Here is a 20,109-nt window from a genome sequence, read left to right as displayed (position 1 = left end):
AAGAGCTAAGATGATTTTTTGGTTTTGACTCTAGAATGACCACAAAAAGAGAGTTTTAAAATTTGTTTTAAATCAGCTATATGAGGTGGAATAAAAACTAGTTTGGAGGGGCACCTGGGCGGCTCAGTGGTTGGGCGTCTGCCTTTGGCTCAGGTCATGATGCCAGGGTCCTGGGATTGAGTCCCACATTGGGCTCCCCACAGGGAACCTGCTTTTCTCTCTGCCTATGTCTCTGCTTCTATCTCTGTGTCTCTCATGAATAAATAAATGAAATCTTTAAAAAAAAAACTAGTTTGGAGACAAAATGATGAGCATGGCTTCTGATGGAGCATGGTTGAGATTTGGAGGGACATGCCAGTGATCTCCAATGCAAACTTGTAATACAGGATAGAGTTCAGAAGCTGGCTTGTGGCTATAAATGAAGATGTGAAACACCCAACATATAGGAAGAGATGAAGTTAGGGAGTCAATGAGGTAATTGAGCAGGCAGTATGTAGTCCGAAGATGAAAAGGCTGTAACAAAATCTTTAGGTGCATTGTAGTTCACAGAGTAGAAGGAAGAGGAAGCATCAAATGAGACTTGATTCAATGAAACAAGTGGGTCAGATTTCTCTTCACGTACACAACAATGTAATTATAATCGATAGAATTTATTTAGCTTTTTTTCTTAGATTAACTGAAGTGCTTCTTTCTTTTCAAAAGGTGATGGCAGTTTTGGATCTGTTTATCGAGCAGCCTATGAAGGAGAAGAAGTGGCTGTGAAGATTTTCAATAAACATACATCACTTAGACTGTTAAGACAAGTAAGAAATCCAATTACATTATTACACTAAATTGTTAATCTCCTGGAACTCTGGTTTTGCATGTATTTGTGAAAATGCAAAATGATTACATTTCCCCCAAGTCTACCTGAGTCCAGTTATGAAATCCCATTTTTGTCTTTTCCTTATAGAGTAAAAAAAAAAAAAGTTTGTTTCATTTCTCCTGTTGAAAAACAAAGAAAAGACAGCATTCTGAGAATTCTTGTACAAAGCATCACAGTTAACTGCCCCAAGTACAGAATAAAAGAGGGTAGCTCTTTTGAGGTCTTGTATGTTAGAGGAACCCAAATCCTGTGCACATTTATAAATTTCTTTTGGTTTCACTTATATCACATGTTCTTTTTTCCATAAGCACTTATGTTCAGGACAATGCCATGCACTGATTGGCTTAGCCCTGCATTACTCAGTCAATCTCTATGGTAATGTGGATGGTATTACTCATAACAGTCCCACCTTTTCCTGAGGCTAGAGTTGGGCTGCTTCCCCTTAAAATTCATGGTCTGCTTGGGTGAGGGTTGGGCAACTTAGCAAAAATCAAGTTACCCTTAGAAAGAAAGAAAAGTGAGTGGATGTTAAATGCAAAGCACACAGTGATCACTCTAGTACCCTCTCTGGTTTTGAATACTGTGGGGATTTATTTTATTTTCTGAGTCTTTCCTGACAGTAAGAATGAGAGAATGAGTCAGGGTGAAAGCAAAGGTAAAATCCAATTCAAATTCTGTGATCTAAAAAAAAAAAAAAAAAAAAAAAATTCTGTGATCTTATGCCAGAACTCAACTGTATTTTTGAATCTATTCAATCTTATTAAAAAAAATTAAAAAGTAATTGGTGCCTAAATGTGAAACTAAATGACTTATGTAAACTAAAAAAGGGGCACAGTTACAATATAATAGTTATACTGAAAAATGAAAATAATTCCATGTCTGTGTAAAATATCCTGGAGTAATTTTATTAGTAATACCAGAAGTTACACTGTGGCTCCAGAAATAAGTTAATAAACATTTTATATATAGAAACAAGTCTGTGAAGCAAATCTGGGTGCAGTCTCTTTCCATCTATAGGCAATTGGTTATATACATTGATTTTTTTCAGCCTTGGTTATCAGTCTTCAATATATGTTTCAAATTTTATGTGGTGTGCTCAGGGAAACTGTTGAAAATCAATACACTAAGAATATATATGAGACTGAGTAGTGTATAGGCAGCTCAGTGACCTAAGGAAATAATAGGAAAAATAGTTACAGTAGAGTGTGTAATGTGCTTGTTCTTAAGAAGGAGGAGGAGGAGAAGAAGAAGAAGAAAAGGAAAGGAAAGGACTTCAGTGTCGGGTGCTGCCTCTTGAGGGTCATTCTACCAGTGGTCATGAACTGGGGCTGATCTAGTGAACTGGGGCTGATCTAGTAGAGTCTCCTACTCCTTTCTCTTTGAAATCAGTGAGCACTTTTCAAGGATGGAGAATTTGGATTAAGCTTCTGGAAGAAAACAGACCTAACTTGACTGTCTCATCAGTTTTAACCAACTGAGCTGATCAGACAGGGGAAGAAACGATTCTTACCACTAAGGAAATATGATTTCAGTCCAGAGCTTTTGTTCTTGGAAAATCCCCACTCAGGGCATTCAGCCTTTCTTCTTCAGCTTGCAGAATTCTCCACACTCCCATTTCCTGACAAAGGCGGTTGGCATCGATACTCCACACCTTTGAAGCTGGCTGTTAAGAAGCAGAGCTTCTGCAGAAATCACAGCTTAAAACATGCCTCAATTTAATACCACATGTACTTTAAATTTCAACTAAATTAGAGTTTTGGCGTAAAGTGAAATATACAGAAGAAAGTGTGTATGGAATTCACAAACCACGGTATTATAAAGGAGACTGTAAAGTCTCACAGGATGTGGTCTAGGAAGAGGATCACATCAGAATGGAGATGTCTCTGTTCAAGCTGAAGTAGTATCTCTGGCTCCTTGGAGAGAGATTGTTGCCACCAGGGATTCCTTTAGTGAGAGTGGTTCAAGGCAGGTCTCTCTGAGAGAATAAGAGTATTTGAGCTAAGATCTGAATGATGAGAAGCCTTTGGCCATGTGAAGGGTAAAGGGGTTTAGAGCAGAGGGATCCAGCATGGGCAGTGGGCCTGTGGCTGGAATGAAGGAGCTGGGCACGTGCAGAGAATTGAGTGGACATCAGTGTGGCAGAAGAATGCTGCATGAAGCATAGGAGACAGGAAGAGAAGGGTTTGAGAGATGGGCTGGGGCTAGATCAGATCAGGCCACGAAGGCTGCGTAAGTTCATGGGGTTTTAACCCAAAAGTCACAGGTAGTTGTTAGAGAGTTTTCAGGAGGAGTGATACCATATATCCCTGTGAGCTTAAACACTCTCAGTAAACTTTTCTAGGCATTAAACCATAAATGATAGGCAGGTTGTACCTCACACACCAGTTGCAGTTGATTAGCAGTGGCTGCTCAAAATTCTGGGCTAAGTAGGACTCTGCTAGGATTCATTAGATAAGACTGATGTGACCTGTTAGTGTGACCATAGGGTGTGTACTGTCCCTGCATTAAATCTGAAAAACATAGACCAAAAGGAAAGCTAGAACTTAAAATTTTCATTCAAAATGTATTTTTATTATTTATTTTTAAAAAAATATTTTATTTATTTATTCATGATAGACACACAGAGAGAGGCAGAGACACAGGCAGAGGGAGAAGCAGGCTCCATGCAGGGAGCCCAATGTGGGACTCGATTCCAGGTCTCCAGGATCAGGTCCTGGGCTGAAGGCAGCGCTAAACCACTGAGGCACCCGGGCTGCCCCAAAATGTATTTTTAAAAGGCTTTTGATTCCTGAAAATGTGAAAAATATAAAAAAAAAGATCAAAGAGGAAATGAAACCTTTGCTCTAATCCAGTTTCCCAGAGAAGCATTAATACACTTAAGGAAGAATAATGGGACCGTAGTGCTCATGAATGTTTTTTGCTTTTGTAGGAGCTGGTGGTCCTTTGCCACCTCCACCACCCCAGCTTAATATCTTTGCTGGCAGCTGGGATTCGTCCTCGCATGTTGGTGATGGAGTTGGCCTCCAAGGGTTCGCTGGACCGCTTGCTTCAGCAGGACAAAGCCAGTCTCACCAGAACTCTGCAGCACAGAATTGCACTACATGTGGCTGATGGCTTGAGGTAATGAGTTAGGTCATATGGTTCTCTACTCAGTGTGTGTGACAAGAGTGAGCCTTAACTTACTCTCAGGCTTGGGGATCTGCACTTTCCAGTAACATGTCCCCATAACATTTCACAAATAGCTTGGGGGAAAAAACTACCATTTCCCTGACCAGATTTTGTAATTTCATAAAATAAGAGTAGGAAGACCATGAAAAACCTCATAGACAGCGGAAGGAGCATTTGGATCCAGGAATTCTGTTCTAGAGCTCATCATGATCTTAACCCTGTCTTGACCTCCTTCCCCTAAAAAAATATAGGTTAGGTTTTCAAGTGTCAAGGAAAGTGTTAGTTCTCATGCATAATTCTAATAAGGAAAGTGGGAGAATGCCTGGGTGGCTCAGTGGCTGAGCGTCTGCCTTGAGCTCAGAGTGTAATCCCCGGGTCCTGGGATCCAGTCCCACATCAGGCTCCGTGCATGGAGCCTGCTTCTCCCTCTGCCAGTGTCTCTGCTTCTCTCTCTGTGTCTCTCATAAATAAGTAAAATCTTTGAAGAAAAATAAGGAAAGATTAGTCTGTATTTCTGAAGGGGATTGGAGTGATTTGATTGTGTCAGAGGCACACCCGACCTTGCAGCCAGCCGGTACCAGGAGGCAGAGCAAGAGAGTGGAAAGGCCAATGGTCTTTGGAGACAAAGAGACTGGGAGAAATCACTGCTTTACACACTTAGTAACTGTGATTTTACACTTCCGAAACTTTTTTTTGTTAACGTCTGTAAACTGTGACTAATACTTAATATGTAATGTTTCAAGGACTTTTGTGGTAATTGAAGACATCTCAGATTAAAGTCTGGATTTCCTCCTCCTCCACTGCCCCCATCTCCAGTCATGCATTCGTTTTACCTTGGAGTCATCTTCCATTCCTTCCTTTCTCCCACATCCCATACCTAATCCTTCAGCCCAAATATTTTCAGCTCTGCCATCAAAATAAATCTTAATACAGCTACATCTCATAGTCTCTCCCTACTGGAAGCATCTGAGCCACTGTTATGGCTCCTTGCCTAATCTTCCCACTCGCTTTCACCTTTTCCCCATATGCCTGCTACTTCACATGGCGGTCATGGTGGTTTTTCTCCATGGAAGTTGGATCAAATACTTTATCCCGTTATCAACCCTCTCCCATCTCACTCTGTGCTCAGCCACTTGCTTCTCTGAGATTTCTCAAATATACCCGGGGCTTTATACCAGCTCTTCTCTTGACCAGGAGTGCCTGATGTGCAGATACCCTCTTGGCTCACTTCTCATTTCTTCCAGGTCTCCTCTCAGGGAGGTTGTCCCTGCCTACCTTACGTCTCTCTGGCACCTATAGCACTTATCACTACCTGGTATGCTTTGTGTCTTCATTTAAAAAGTTTGTTTGTTGTTTGTCTTTGCCACTAGAATCTAAGGGCCATGATAGTGGGGACTTGCCATCTTATTCACCTTCATGTCCCTAGCACTTAGAACAGTGGGCCCTCAATAAATATGTGTTGGCAGTAGGGAGAGAAAAAAGGAAGTAGGGAGGGTGGAAAACAGTACCTGACTCATATAGTCACACAGTGGATGCAAATTTCTTTTTCTTCCTTCTCTTCTTAAATACTGTGTCTATTCCTCTCAGACAGTATCCAGAAATGTAAATGGAATGGGTCATAGGAAAACAAATGAACACTGCTCATAAAAAAATAAAACCAAACCAGGAAGATATAGCTCAATAGTACATAGAGAATATAACAAGAACATAAAATAAGTAGATTTTCCTTTTCTGAAAGAGTCCAGAAACTACTGAAAAACATAGATTATTATTGAGACAGTACTGTGGAGGTTTGTATTTGGGTGGGTATATCTGCTTTGGACACCAGGGGGAACCGTGTATTAAATGAATCTAGACAGTGTGCAGCAATGCCTCATGGTTTTCAGAGCTGGATCAGTTGTTTTCCTTAATTTAACTACGTCCAGATCCTAATTTCCCCCTAATTCTTCCATGTAATTCCTAAAAAAGTTTATTTAATGAAGAATTACTATTTTTCATTCATGACTGTTTGAAAGACCTCATCTCTAAAATAACTTACTCTAGTTCTCTGCAGCCTTTAAATAACAAAATTCAGCAGTTTCTGATGAAGTAAATTAAAGCTCAGCATATTTTCCTTTAATTTGGCTGATTTCTTCTCAGCATGATGCTAGGACAGCTTTCTGGATCTTGTGCCACCAGAGACTAGTGGATTTCAGTAGCTTTTAATCTTCTACCAGCACTAAGTATATTGTTAAAAACTCAGCATTAAGGATTGTCTCCTCAAATGTGTTTCAGCCTGAAACTATAACTACAGAAACAATACAATCACACTCCTCTGGAGTCCCTTAAACGATGGAGCTGTTTAGAGGGATATACAAGAACTTTTTTCACATTACGTATTCTTTTACTGTATTGCCTACAACGGTTAGCTTTCATTTCTAATTCAGTCCTCTCCCGTGAGTTCTGAATCATAATTCTCAATTACCTATGAAGATACGGTCATCTGTAGTTCCCATAAGTTTCTGTGTTTCATTATTTACAAAATTGAGTTTCCTTTCTCTGCTCCTTCCTCCTACCCTGAATATCTTCTTTCTCTTGTATTTCTCACTTATGGACAAAGATACTTGTAATCACATCTAAACTATTCCTCTCCTCAGAGGAGCCTCAGTGTCCATCAAAAGGTGAATAGATAAAGAAGATGTGGTATATGTATACAATGGAATATTACTCAGCCATTAAAAACGACAAATACCCACCATTTGCTTCGACATGGATGGAACTGGAGGGTATTCTGCTGAGTGAAATAAGTCAATCGGAAAAGGACAAGCATTATTCATTGTTTATTCATCAAACATTCAACATGAATGTCTCATTCATTTGGGGAATATAAAAATTAGTGAAAGGGACTAAAGGAAAAGGAGAGAAAATGAATGAAAACATCAGTGAGGGTGACAAAACATGAGAGACACCTAACTCTGGGAAAGGGAGGTGGGCGGGGGGTTGGGGTGACTGGGTGATGGGCACTGAGGGGGCCCCTTAGCAGGATGAGCACTGGGTGTTATGCTAAATGTTGGCAAATTGAACTCCAATAAAAAAAATAAAAATAAAAATAAAAAATAAAATAAACTATTCCTCTCCTCCCCAAAATGAGTATCAATTTGGTCACCAGGTCTTTGACTATTTCACATTATCTTTTTCATCCATTCATTTATTTTTATGCCACTATTGCTGCCTTGCTCCAGTCCCTCTAGGGAATTATCAAAATATTTCTCCAAAAATAAAAATCTAATTATGCTTGAAATTCCCTGGTAGTTCTAAGTTATCTGTGAAGTACATCCAAACTCCTTGGTGTGGCATTGAAACTGTTTGTACCTCTTGCCTTTCTCTCCATCCTCCTGCATTTCCACTGCCCTCAGTCTCTATTCTAATCATGCTGAAGGTCTTGACTCTTCATTGACATCCATGTTTGTCTTGACACTTGTCATTCGTCTCTTTCCACAAATTTGCCTGCCTAGAGAATACATTTTTCTGTAGAATTTGCTCACATACCATCTTCACACTGAAACTCGACTGCACCATAATAAATGGCCTCTCTAGCACATGTTTTGTGAGTTGGCTCTATGCAAGACTCTGTGCTAGGTGCTGAAGAGGGAAAGGCAGAGATTATACATATTATCTTATCAAGGCTGAAAACTTATAGTCTCCTGGCAGAGTCTGCTTTGCTATCTTTATGTCTGTTTTTCTACCTCTGGCTTTCCTAGCATTTGGTACTCACCACAGTTATGCAACCTTGTTCGAGGACCTGTCTCTCCTCTAGAATGAGACTCCTCAAGAGCAAAGATATAAGGATGGCTTTGTATCCCCTAGTTACTGGCCCTCTTAGATGCCCAATACATATTTGTTAAAAGAGTGAATAAATGCATTTCATTTTTAGAATAATTCTACTTAAGATGAGATAAACTTTAAATTATAAAAAAAGGGTTTCCTAGCAACACTGATAATCACAATTAAAGAATGACTAACAGAGTTTAGACCAGTTTAGTTTAATAAAATATTTGACAATACTCATTGTCACATAATGCATAAATTATGGCTGAATTATTTTCATAAGGCAAGATCCACACTTGTTAATATATCCAAAGCTATTTTGCTAGTCTATTAGAAGCTATTAAAACTGTACTTTTTAAGATTAAATTCTATAATTGAACATTTTAACTAACCCAGTTAATCTTTCCCTCCCACTAACATGATTTCAAATTAAGTTTAACTATTTTTTTAACCTTTGAGAAGTATTGTGAAAGAGTCTACATTCTATAAATATTCTAAAAGAGGCATGCATTAGGAAGGATTTGGATGCTATTCAATTATTCATGACTTCGCTTTAACTTTTTTCTTCTTAATCTCCCAGCTTTTCTCTTCAGCAGGGCAAGGGTAGCTAATGGCCTTTCCGTAAGCCCTTAGTAAATTTTTCTTTCTAGTCCATTACTTATTGTTAAGGTCAACTTCATTAGTACATTTATCTTATTTTCCAGCCAAAAATATGTAGAGCAGAATGAGTAGGCCTAACATCATATGTCCTGACTACATCCTGGAAGAGAAAGAAAGTTCTGCTTCAGCTGATGCAATTAAATGATACATACACTGTAGGCCCTCATGCAATGGAAAGTTCAGAGTATTGCCGCCACTCGGCTCGTAATCCCTCTAGCAATGATGAGTATTAGGTAATGGAGTAAATATTTATGGATACAATGTGAACCCAAACCAAAAGCCACAAACAAACAAAGGATTTGAATTTACCTCTGTTAAGTTCTGTAAAAAAATTGTCCTTTCAAGGCAGGTCATAATTTACTTGTGAGATTATGTAGAGAATTATAGCAAATTTAACATCATGGAGCCAGGAAAACAGAATTGGAGTGGAGGGGAAATCTGAATTTTGTGAATATGTAAGGAAAGGTGGTAATGGAATTACTTTAGTAGTTGGAGCACAGTGGTAGGCTCTCTGGCTGAGTTCCTAGAATGGACAAGACCTGGTTAAGATGGAAACTTTATTTTGTTTTTAAATCTTTACCTGCAGTGTCCAACTCTATTGCTTATGTTTGATTGGATCAGTCTCTAACGGAAGTGACTTTAACATCATCCAAGATCACCTTTCCCAAGACACTGTTTTACTCATTCCAATTCTCAGTCCAAAATGTTTTTTGTTAACTTTAATTCATAATAGAATTAAGTTTAAGGTAAATTACATCTTTGAGCAGAGTATAGTATTGATAGCTAGATATATTTTTTATGTTGATTTTTTTATTACTGAAAAAGGTAAAAATATTTTCCCACAATTTAGGAAACATTTTAATAAGAGAAAAATAAATATCAAAAAAGAAATGGAATAGAGAGAATTTTAGGAGCTAAGATAAAGTCCTATATGATTTTAAGGGAATAAAAACTATTAATTGGAATTATAACAAAATACTACCAACTCTTATTTAACATATTTACATTTTAGACTAATTATAAAATAATCTTATGATCTTTGAGGGAATTCAGAATTCCTTTTATGTGATTATTAGGTATTTAAGAGAAAGGTTACCAAAAACTAGTACTTTGCTTGAACGGGTTGTGCTGTAAAGTTTAAATCACTCACTTATGAAGATTGACCTGTTTCTTATTGGGTGGTGGTAGGGGAGGAGGGCGGGGGGTGGGGGTGACTGGGTGGCGGGCACTGAGGGGGGCACTTGACGGTATGAGCACTGGGTGTTATTATGTATGTTGGCAAATTGAACACTAATAAAAATAAATTTATTATTAAAAAATAAATAAAAAAGCGCAGCTGGTTTTGTAATATTTGGCTCATGTTTTCATTTCCTTCTATGATATCTCTTTGCCTCTTTTTTTAAAAAAAAGATTTTATTTATTTATTTATGATATACAGAGAGAGAGAGCGAGAGGCAGAGACACAGGCAGAGGGAGAAGCAGGCTCCATGCAGGGAGCCTGATGTGGGACTTGATCCCGGGTCTCCAGGATCACGCCCTGGACTGAAGGCAGCACTAAACCACTGAGCCACCCGGGCTGCCCTCTCTGCCTCTTTTGAGGGGATCAAACTTAGCACAGAAGTTTTGATGCTTTGCAAAATGGACATATATTTTTAAGGAAATCATGACAAAAGTTATAATAATATAATCACATTTTAATGACATTGCCTGTATGTTTTCTGACAGATACCTCCACTCAGCCATGATTATATACCGTGACTTGAAGCCCCACAATGTGTTGCTCTTCACCCTGTACCCCAATGCTGCCATCATCGCAAAGATTGCTGACTATGGGATTGCTCAGTATTGCTGTAGAATGGGGATAAAGACGTCAGAGGGCACACCAGGTAGGTGAGAAGGTTTGCATGGTGATTCTTTGGGATGGATAACCAGTGACTTCAGTTGTAAATTTAGGAGAATCAAGAGAACACTGTGTCCTATCATGTTGTGAGCAGATATATCTTGTGTGAATAATTGTGACCACTATATTATGATTTTAATAACTGTATTCTGTAGAGGAAAAAAATCTACTGATGTAATTTTCTAGGGGAAAAAAAAAACAGAAAATAGAGGATGTTTGATGTAAAATTATATATTTAAAAGTTGGATCTTTAAAAAATTTAGATACTCCAGAGGTGTAAAAAAACAAACAAAAAAAAGCAAAAGTTTTAAAGTAGGTATTGTTCACACTTACTGCAAAATGAGGCAGGCCAAATACAGGTTCACAAGCCCCTTTTCATAACTCTGAAATCCAAAGAACTTTGAAAACCCAAAGATTTTTTTTTTTTTGTAACTGATTGGCAGCAAAATCTGACCTGAACTAACTTGATGTTTATTATGATCTTTGTTTCTCAAACTCTGAATATGTGTATGTTTCATGGCAGAAATACAGCACATTTGAGTACAGGGTGCTGGCCCTGACCCTACTGAAAGTTTCTGTAATTATGTTATATGCATCATTTTTAACTCTCTTAAATATGAAAAAAGTATAAATTCCTAAATACTTCTTGTCCCAAGAGTTTCAGATAGGGACTTGGGGCCAGAGTTTTCAGTTGTACTGTTCTTGATACAGGCATACTTTCTTCTTCTAATAGATTGCTTATAGGAATTTAAACCTTTAAACACAGCACTTTGGTTTTCTTTCTTCAAAATTTATGTCATTGATACTTAAAAATTTTTTTAAAGATTTTATTTATTTATTCATGAGAGTCACGGAGAGAGAGAAAGAGAGGCAGAGACACAGGCAGAGGGAGAAGCAGGCTCCATGCAGGGAGCCTGATGTAGGAATCAATCCCAGGACTCCAGGATCACGCCCTGGGCCAAAGGGAGGCACTAAACTGCTGAGCCACTCAGGGATCCCCTGTTATTCATACTTTAATACTTAAAAATAATGTGGCTTCTCTCTTTGGCCCTATATAGCATGAAGAGTCATGGTTGCTGTGTAAAGTGAAACACCGATTCTGGATATCATTATGTCTATGGTCTCCAGAAATCACAGACATCATTTTCTTGCTTTAAAGTTTAATGTTGCAAAAAAAAAAAATAAAAGTTTAATGTTGCTTTTTATGGTCATCCTCAACCCCTACTTGTCGTGCCTGTTCTAGTAATCCTATCACATCTACTGTTAATTTACTCTCTACCAGTGAAAATCCACTTCCTGTACTCTTGTGTGTTTAGATATGTTCTTTCAGATTACTGTCTACTCCGTCCGATCCTTCCTTTCTTTCTCAACTCCCATTCTCCTTTTAGTCTCAGGTTCATCAGAACCTCAGGTTCTGATTAATAAGAAACATTCATAAGCAAGTGCTCTGTACAGACATCTTGTCTTTTGGTCTTCAGTTTGAACAGAAATAGAAAATTGAGGGGTTGATTTATGTTTGGAGCAATAACTCCAACTTTAGAAAAATCTTGTATAGTTTGTTACTTGTAAATAAAATTACACCATCTTGATGATTGGCACTCAATTAAAACACATGCCTCAGACAGAAGACAATGGGGGATATCTAAGAAAGCAAAAGATCCTAGTTTGTTCTCTAACCATCCCCCTCACCCTCCCACCCTACTTATGTACTTGGATAGGCAGATGGCCCCAGCTTGCAATGTGTGGTTTTATTTTTGCTCCAAATATGTATCCTCTTTTTTGTTTTTCATAGCTATGTGTTGGAAGTAGAGTGTACGCTCTCATAAACTTTTCAAAGTACATATTATGGCTGCAAGTGTCTCTGGGTTGTTTAATAATAAAGTGATTATCTCTTGAGCACCAGCTGTGTATCAGGCTCAGTGCCAGATACATCAGACACATGGTATCTTATCCTCATGTCAAGGCTGGAAGTTAGCTTTTACTTTCTCATCTGTAAAGTGAGGAAGCTGAGGCTCAGCAAGATTCTGTACTTGCAGGAAGTCATGCAGTAAGTGGTCAAGATAACAACTCAATCTAAATGAAAAATGAATCCAGAGCTATTTGGCTTTAAATCCCAAATCTCTTTCCTAGATTACATGCAGCTCTAACTTGTACTTAAAGAGGCTTAAATATCCAATCTTCGTTATAAAAAATAAAAATAAAGCAAAATGGGGACACCTGGGTGGCTCAGTGGTTGAGCATCTGCATTCGGCTCAGAGTGTGATCCCTGAGTTCCAGGATCGAGTCCCACATCGGGCTCTCTGCATGGAGCCTGCTTCTCCCTCTGCCTGTTTCTCTGCCTCTCTCTGTATTTCTCATGAATAAATAAATAAAATCTTAAAAAAAAATAAAGCAAAATGATGGGACCATAAACAACAAAGATTACCAACTACAGGTTTGGAAGAAGAATCTTAGAGGATGGAATTCGATAGGCTTCATACACTCCCACCTAGAAAATGTAGGCCCAGGATAGGGGTCTTCTTTTGGGAGATGTGCTGATGATTCTCGTGTGATATGAAAGTGGGCCACACCACTCAACTGAGGCCTGCAACTTGTTCCCCCTCCAAACTGCAATCCAGTAACAGTGTTCATGGAGTAGAAATCCTCTTGACCAGGCCTTGTCCACCTAGTTGGACAGAGGATCTGTCTGGTCCCTGTTGACTGTGTTCTGAGGTTCAAACCTGCCACTTCCCTCAGTGGGCTGGACCAGCTAGCAGCCCACTCAGTTCATCTCTGTTCAGACTCATTGCCCTTCGTTTTAAGTATCTGACTTCCTGGTTGGGTCTGAACCTGCCTAGAGTTCAATATCCAATTGATTCTTCATGCCAAGCCAGATACTTGTTACTGATCCTTTTAACCTGCTGCTATATCAATGTAGGATAATATACATATTGAGGAAAGATCATGACAGAAAAACCCAAAGCCTGATCCCTTCTGTTCTGTCCCCTATTCCTCCAGGCTGCTTAATACATTGTAAGCATTTTTTCTCATATATCCCGGACCTTCTTTTTATCATTATTCTATTCATTATTGTTAGAGCACTTCCATTTATCTGAGCCCTAAACTCAGCCTCAAATTTTAAGTAACTGTTACCACTGCTAACCACCATCACCAACTCTTCCTTCTCCAAAACAATTATGTTTGAGAAGAAAATCATCTCCTTTCATATGATTTTAGTTATCTCCTGTCTTTTTCTTTTAAATGAATCTTCTTCTTAATATTAATTACCTTTAACTTGGAGACTTTTAGAGAAACAAAAGACTGTGTTTGTTAAACTTTTGTGTGTGTATCAGTAGATGGGCATGTTTTATAGTAACCCTTACTGTGGTGCATTCACTCTGTTGTGTGCATGTGAGAGTGGGTTCATTACTATTTTCTGAGAGGAGATGTGAATGGGAGCAAACTGTGGCATGTACAGTGTGGTGCCTTGTGCTTAGACTTTTGTGTGGGTTGATTATCTCATTTAATCCTTATGACTGTCTGGCACAGTTCTTACTAGTATTCCTGGTTTGCAGATTAGGAAACCAAAATTTAGAGCTCATTAGAAGTGTCCATAGTCATACAAGATGCAAATCCAACCTACCAGGGAGCAGAGCCCCTGCCAGGTAGCATCAAAGGTAGAATGCAAGTTAGAAACAATTCAGTTATTGGCAAGGACTGATGCAATGTCTGTTTACATTTCGAAAGGTTAATATGGGATGGATTCTTTCAACTGTAAATAACTTGTAGAGCTTCAACTTTAACTCAGTTAAATGGATATATTTATATCATATCCTGTTGAGAATGACAGTCATTTCTGGGTCCCATCATAGTTGCGCTGTTGACTTGAGGTGAATGCTGAATGATGGCTTCAACCCTGCCAACATCCATAGAAATACAGTCATCTTTGTGTAACTAAAAATATTCTCTGGTTATACACTATTATCTGATAGAGATTATAAAACATGCTCTACTGATATTCCTCTAAAAGTAAAAAAAGGAAAGAAAATATGTTTCTGTGTACTGTGTGAAGTATAGTCAGACCTCACATAAATTTCTCATACTTTAAAAGATTTTATTTACTTATTTGAGACAGAGAACGTAAGTTGGGGGGGAGGGGCAGACGGAGAGGGACAAGTAGACTCCCTGCTGAGCAGAGAGGCCCTGAGGTGGGGCACCATCCCAGGACTCTGAGATCATGATCTGAGCTAAAGTCAGATGTTTAACTGCCTAAGCCACCCAGGCGCCCCTAAATTTCTCATATTTTTGACCTATGGATCTTTTCCTTATTTACTCATTGCACTTGTTAAAATGCAGGCTCATCTGAAAAATTGTTGAAAATAGTTTTTAGACAATGAATCGTATTTTCCCAATTATTTTGATGTTATAATTGTCATGATAATTCTCCAAGGGGAAATTATCTTTATTCACTTATTCATGCATTTGGCAATAATTTATTGCATGTTTGCCAAGTACCAAACTGGTGGTACTACTTACTAGCTGTGTGATGTTCATCAAGATTTACTGTCTGGGGGGATCCCTGGGTGGCGCAGCGGTTTGGCGCCTGCCTTTGGCCCAGGGCACGATCCTGGAGACCCGGGATCGAATCCCATGTCGGGCTCCCAGTGCATGGAGCCTGCTTCTCCCTCTGCCTGTGTCTCTGGTCCTCTCTCTCTCTGTGTGACTATCATAAATACAAATAAAAATTAAAAAAAATATTTACTGTCTGGGGCTCAGTCTTTACTTGTGTAAATTGAGAAAAAATAATGTCTACCTCATAGGGCTGTTTTAAGGGTGAAATGAATAATCCACATAAATAGCATAGAACAGGTCTCGGCATATTGCACTTGCTCCAACTGTCAGCAATATCTCTAGTGGTGAATTTGGGCAATGTGCATGAATAAATGTATATTTTACCCTCCAGAAAGCACGTATTCTGCCAAGAGAAATAGGGCTATAAAGAAATAATCATAAAGCATTTTGTTAGTTTCAGTAGGTTATCTAGTTCAAGATAAAGTGATAAGAGCACAAAGGAGCAAGTAATTAACTGAGTTGTAAGTTTTCAGGACTTCCTTCATATAGGAGATGATTCTGGAATTATATCTTAAAGGATAAGCTGGAAGTTTGAGAAAACAAACAAACAAACAAACAAAAAAATAAAAGATCCGGAGTAGATATTCCAGGCAAAGGGTACTAAGGTATATGACTTGTCTTATTCAGATAACTGCAAATTCTTATGGTCTAAGTGATAGATGGAGAAGGGAGGGTTATTTAGCCAAGTATCTTTCAATTCTAGCTGTGTATTATTAGATAACAGCACATAGAGCTTTAAAAATGTATCTAGTGGGGCTATATCATTTATAATTCTATTTTAGAAGGTGTGGAGTGGAACTCTCAATCTGTCCACAGGTTAGAAGCTCCTACAGTACTTTTAAATATATAAATATGGGGACCTCATCCCCAAAGATTCTGATTTAAGTTCTAGCTAAGCTACGATGGAGCCCAGATATGGATGTTATTTAAGTATATCCAGGTAATTCCAGGGTGCATTCAAGACCTAGAGTCCCTGGTCTAGAATGAGAGTCAAGAACATCTTCAGTCTTTTGTTTCACACAAATATTCCTGATACATAGCCCAGAATAACACTTTTCTATCTCATGAAGGGCTTTTTAGATCATTCCAAATAATATAATCTTTCAGTTATGGGGAGTCACTGGAAAATATTCTTGTTTGTTAGCAAAAGTTTCCCGTCTCTGCATCGTATAACTAGTGTCATTGCCTGATGAGTCAGTGATAAGATGGGCAGCTCAGATTTTGGTACTGTCTCACAATGGGGGGAAATGTTATTTATAGAAAAAACTTTAAGAAGCAAAGTATTTACTCAAGATTTTAAAACTATTAGTCTGTGATAGAATCAAAAAGTTAAGAGAGTGAGTAAATATGAGTAGAGTTTGGACTTCCATCCAAATTGAAAAGAACAAAACAATGTCAGTTACTTTAGTTAATCTGTCTCAGTGGTGCACATTCTAGGCACCACAGTGGAGTCTGGAGATACAAAGATAGATACAACTTAGTGAACCATTTGTCTGTCTGGAATCTGTTAAACATAGGCCGTGAAGTCAGACTGTCTGGTTTTGAATTCTTGATCTACCACTTACTAGCTGAGGCTTGGAAATTACCTAACTTCTTTTCTTGGTTCAACAATAGTACCTAATAACAGTATCTGTTTTCGTGGATTGTTGTGAAAATTAAATGAGAGATTCATATAAAGTGTTGAGCACAATGCCTGGCACATTCTAGCTGCTTTGCCTTCCTGAACTTTTTGCTCTTTCTTGTCAACTTTGAGGGTGCTAGGCTCTGTTTTTGTTTCCCTTCCCTGTGCTTTGGGCTGGAAACTCTGTGGGGTTGTCAGAGGACTCACTTTGTTTGCTTTCTCTCAGGGATTACTGTCCTGTGCCTAGTGTCCAGTGGTTCATATATTTTGCCTGGTATTTCACTGGTTTATGCAGGATGGTAAGTCTAGTCCCGGTTATTCTGTCTTAGTGAGGGGTAGAAATGACACATGTTAAAAGATTTATTTGAACAGCCTAATATAACAAATATACATTTAGGATTTCAGTTAGTGTTTGACCTTTCTAGTCTTTGAGAGCCATTGATGCTAAACAGGGTATCCCTGCAGTGTGGTGAGATGGTCTGTGAGCACCGTAGGTCATTCCTAATCCTAGATCATCGCTCCTATGGCAATACTGCCCTTTTGTAGAGATACAAGAGACGTTCCTATTTCTAACCTTTCCCAATGGTAGGTAACGTTACAGTTGTTCATTTCCATCGCAAATTAAATTCAGTGGTGAATACACTGAATAACTTGAAAGGTTATTCTTCCTGTTACTACTCTGGTGACAAGTATAGTTAAAAATAAGGTGAAAATTTTGGAAGAACTTGCATTTGCGGTATCAGGAAAGTCCTCAGTGATAAAGTACATGTAGAAGAGTTTTGAGGATCTTCTCATGGTTTAGGTTGACAATCAAACATCATGTTGGCAGCTTAGGTCTTAACACCCTGAGACCCCTGTCCCCCAATCATTTTGGTTTTTGATGAGGCGGCTCAGACCAAATCACTTTAGAATAAGATTTGATTTGTAAAACCTAAGGACATGAGTTAAAAGCAGGAAATCCTATTATGCAGGTCAAAATATGTGTTTCTAATAAATTAGCAGCAATAATTCTTAACACTCTGGTAACAAATATATCAATATCTAGATTTGTATGTGCTTAAGTTTTTTATAGATGTGTTATCTAAATTCTGCTTCACTTTTCTTTCTCTAATTAATATTTCATGAACATCTTTTTACGTCAAACATCAATTTAGCAGTTACATAGTATTTCTTTGCTTATATGTACTGTAATTTACTTAACCACATCTTGATATATATTTAAATTTTTTCTGACTTTTTGATATATCGACAGTGCTTTAATTAACATAATTGTAAATTAAAATTGTCCATTTATGAAACTGATGTTTTTTTTTTTTTTTGAAACTGATGTTTTAAACATTAAATTACTAGGCATGGTATTGCTGGGAGTGCATATGTTGAATTTTGAAACACTAATTGCCTCTTAGAAAGGTTTGTCAATTAAAATTTCCTCCATACTCAAATTAGAGCACCCATCTCCTATTCTGGGCTTGTTATTCTTTTTAATCTTCACAAAATAAATAGTTGAAAAGTGAGAACTTAATGTTCTTATTTTCCAAGTGTTTGTTTATTTGCTTATTTTTTATTTGAGGCTAAGCAATCTTTAATACATAGGACATATTTTTCCTTTCATGTTCTATTTGTTTTTGTGTCTTTATTCATTTGTCCATTCTTCTTACTCACTTGTAAAGCTGATTTTAGTTAACGTTGACTCTTTGCCTCTCATATATTCAAATATTTTTCAGTGTAGGTTTTGTCCTTAAACCTTGTTTATGGCATTTTGCTGTTGTAGAGCTTAAATTTTTTAGGTAAAAAACTTTTGTTTCTTTTACCTTTTGGGGTCTGATTTTCCTGACATGTTTCACCAGTGCTACACTGAGGACAGGGATGATGGGGCTGATCTGTGCCAGGGCAGGCAATTGTTTATTAATTTTAAATTCTCCAAAGACAATGTGCCTTCCGCAACTCTCAGCCTTCAGCTCTTATCACTCACTTTCAGAGGATGATTAAGAAGACCTTTTGCATCCAAGTACTATCAACTTAGCTATGAGTATGTCTTCAGTACTTTCATACATTTATATTTACATTCAAACTTTTGGTTTATCAAAAGTTTATTAGGTGTAAGGAGTGATGCGGCTACTCTTCTCTTTAACAGACAACTCACACCATTATTATTTATTAAAAGTCTGTCTTGGGGATCCCTGGGTGGCGCAGCGGTTTGGCGCCTGCCTTTGGCCCAGGGCGCGATCCTGAAGACCAGGGATCGAATCCCACGTCGGGCTCCCGGTGCATGGAGCCTGCTTCTCCCTCTGCCTGTGTCTCTGCCTCTCTCTCTCTCTCTGTGTGACTATATATAAATAAATAAAAATTAAAAAATAAAATAAAATAAAAGTCTGTCTTTTCCCTGGTGCTTTGAATGTCACCTTTATCATATCTTTCCTGCATATTTCTGTCCAAGTTCTCCATCTAGTTTCAGTGTTGTGTAGATTTTGGTGGAATACCAAAGATTTTAATTATGTTATTTTATAGGACAATCTGATATAAACTTTTGTTTACTCAGCATTTTTGAAATTCATGATTTTCAAGTGGATATTATACCTTTTCAGAGAAACAACACCAATATTTTATGCATTTTATATTTAAAGATATGGATTAGGGATAAATGTCTCATGTTATTCTATATACTTTGTTGATTAAGTATCATTTTATTGCAATCTGTGACAACATATTTGATGCAGACCAGCCCATTTGATGGATTACAGTCAGATCATCATTCAATGTTTACTGTTTGGGGGAGTTTATTTTCCTAAAGGCATCTACTGCTTCATAGATAACTTCTGAAGAAATTGTTAGTGCAAACAAGAAATTAGAAAATCATTAGAAATTCATTGGATAAGTTCAAGAAGTACTTAGAAGTGCCTTATGTTGTAGTTGAGATACTTCCTAGATATATAAATAAGGATTGTATTCTCCTGCTGGGGATTGTGTCAATGAAGATATTTATTTTGAAAGGGAGCAGATAAGAAGGTTAAAATCATTTCCATTTTGAGGTAAATGTTTCTTTCCATATCCTTATAATTATCTTAGTGTCCTCTGACACTAAGAGGGAAAAATTTCTAACCTGCATAGCTCTAACATCTATGGATTGATACCTAGAAGGATATGTGCCTTGGACGAAAATTTAGGTTAAGTGACCATTGAGTTTTTCTGCTCTGTGATCCTGTGATTACAAATCCTACTGTTTCTAACAGTAAATTTACCAACAGAACAAAATACTGAGTGCTTTAATAGTCTTTGAATAGTACCTTGTTACGATAGTTACCCCAAAAATGTGTTAGGTGAATAATAAATAATTGAATGAGATTGATATTAGCTTCCAAAAATCCCTTTTAAGTTCCAGAAAGGTAGCCATAAATATTGTTGTTGAACTAGCTAATGTGTGAGTAGCTCATTATTTGGAAGTACTTTTGACTATACTGTTCACTATCTTTGTGGCCT

General features: G+C 37.8%; 1 protein-coding gene across 1 annotated transcript in view; it reads left to right on the top strand.

Annotated features, from left to right (window-relative positions):
• The window catches only part of LRRK2 (leucine rich repeat kinase 2), a 139,469-nt gene that overhangs the window by 98,029 nt on the left and 21,331 nt on the right, over positions 1-20,109 (top strand). The window contains exons 39-41 of the mRNA XM_077870443.1: positions 703-803; positions 3,795-3,985; positions 10,226-10,386. Of these exons, the coding sequence (XP_077726569.1) occupies positions 703-803; positions 3,795-3,985; positions 10,226-10,386 (453 nt within the window). The remainder of the gene's footprint in view (positions 1-702; positions 804-3,794; positions 3,986-10,225; positions 10,387-20,109) is intronic.

Source organism: Canis aureus, chromosome 25 (assembly GCF_053574225.1).
Source record: "Canis aureus isolate CA01 chromosome 25, VMU_Caureus_v.1.0, whole genome shotgun sequence".
Classification (NCBI taxonomy): Eukaryota; Metazoa; Chordata; class Mammalia; order Carnivora; family Canidae; genus Canis; species Canis aureus.
The sequence above is the reverse complement of the archived record's forward strand: the minus strand, read 5'-3'. Positions and strand labels throughout refer to the sequence as shown.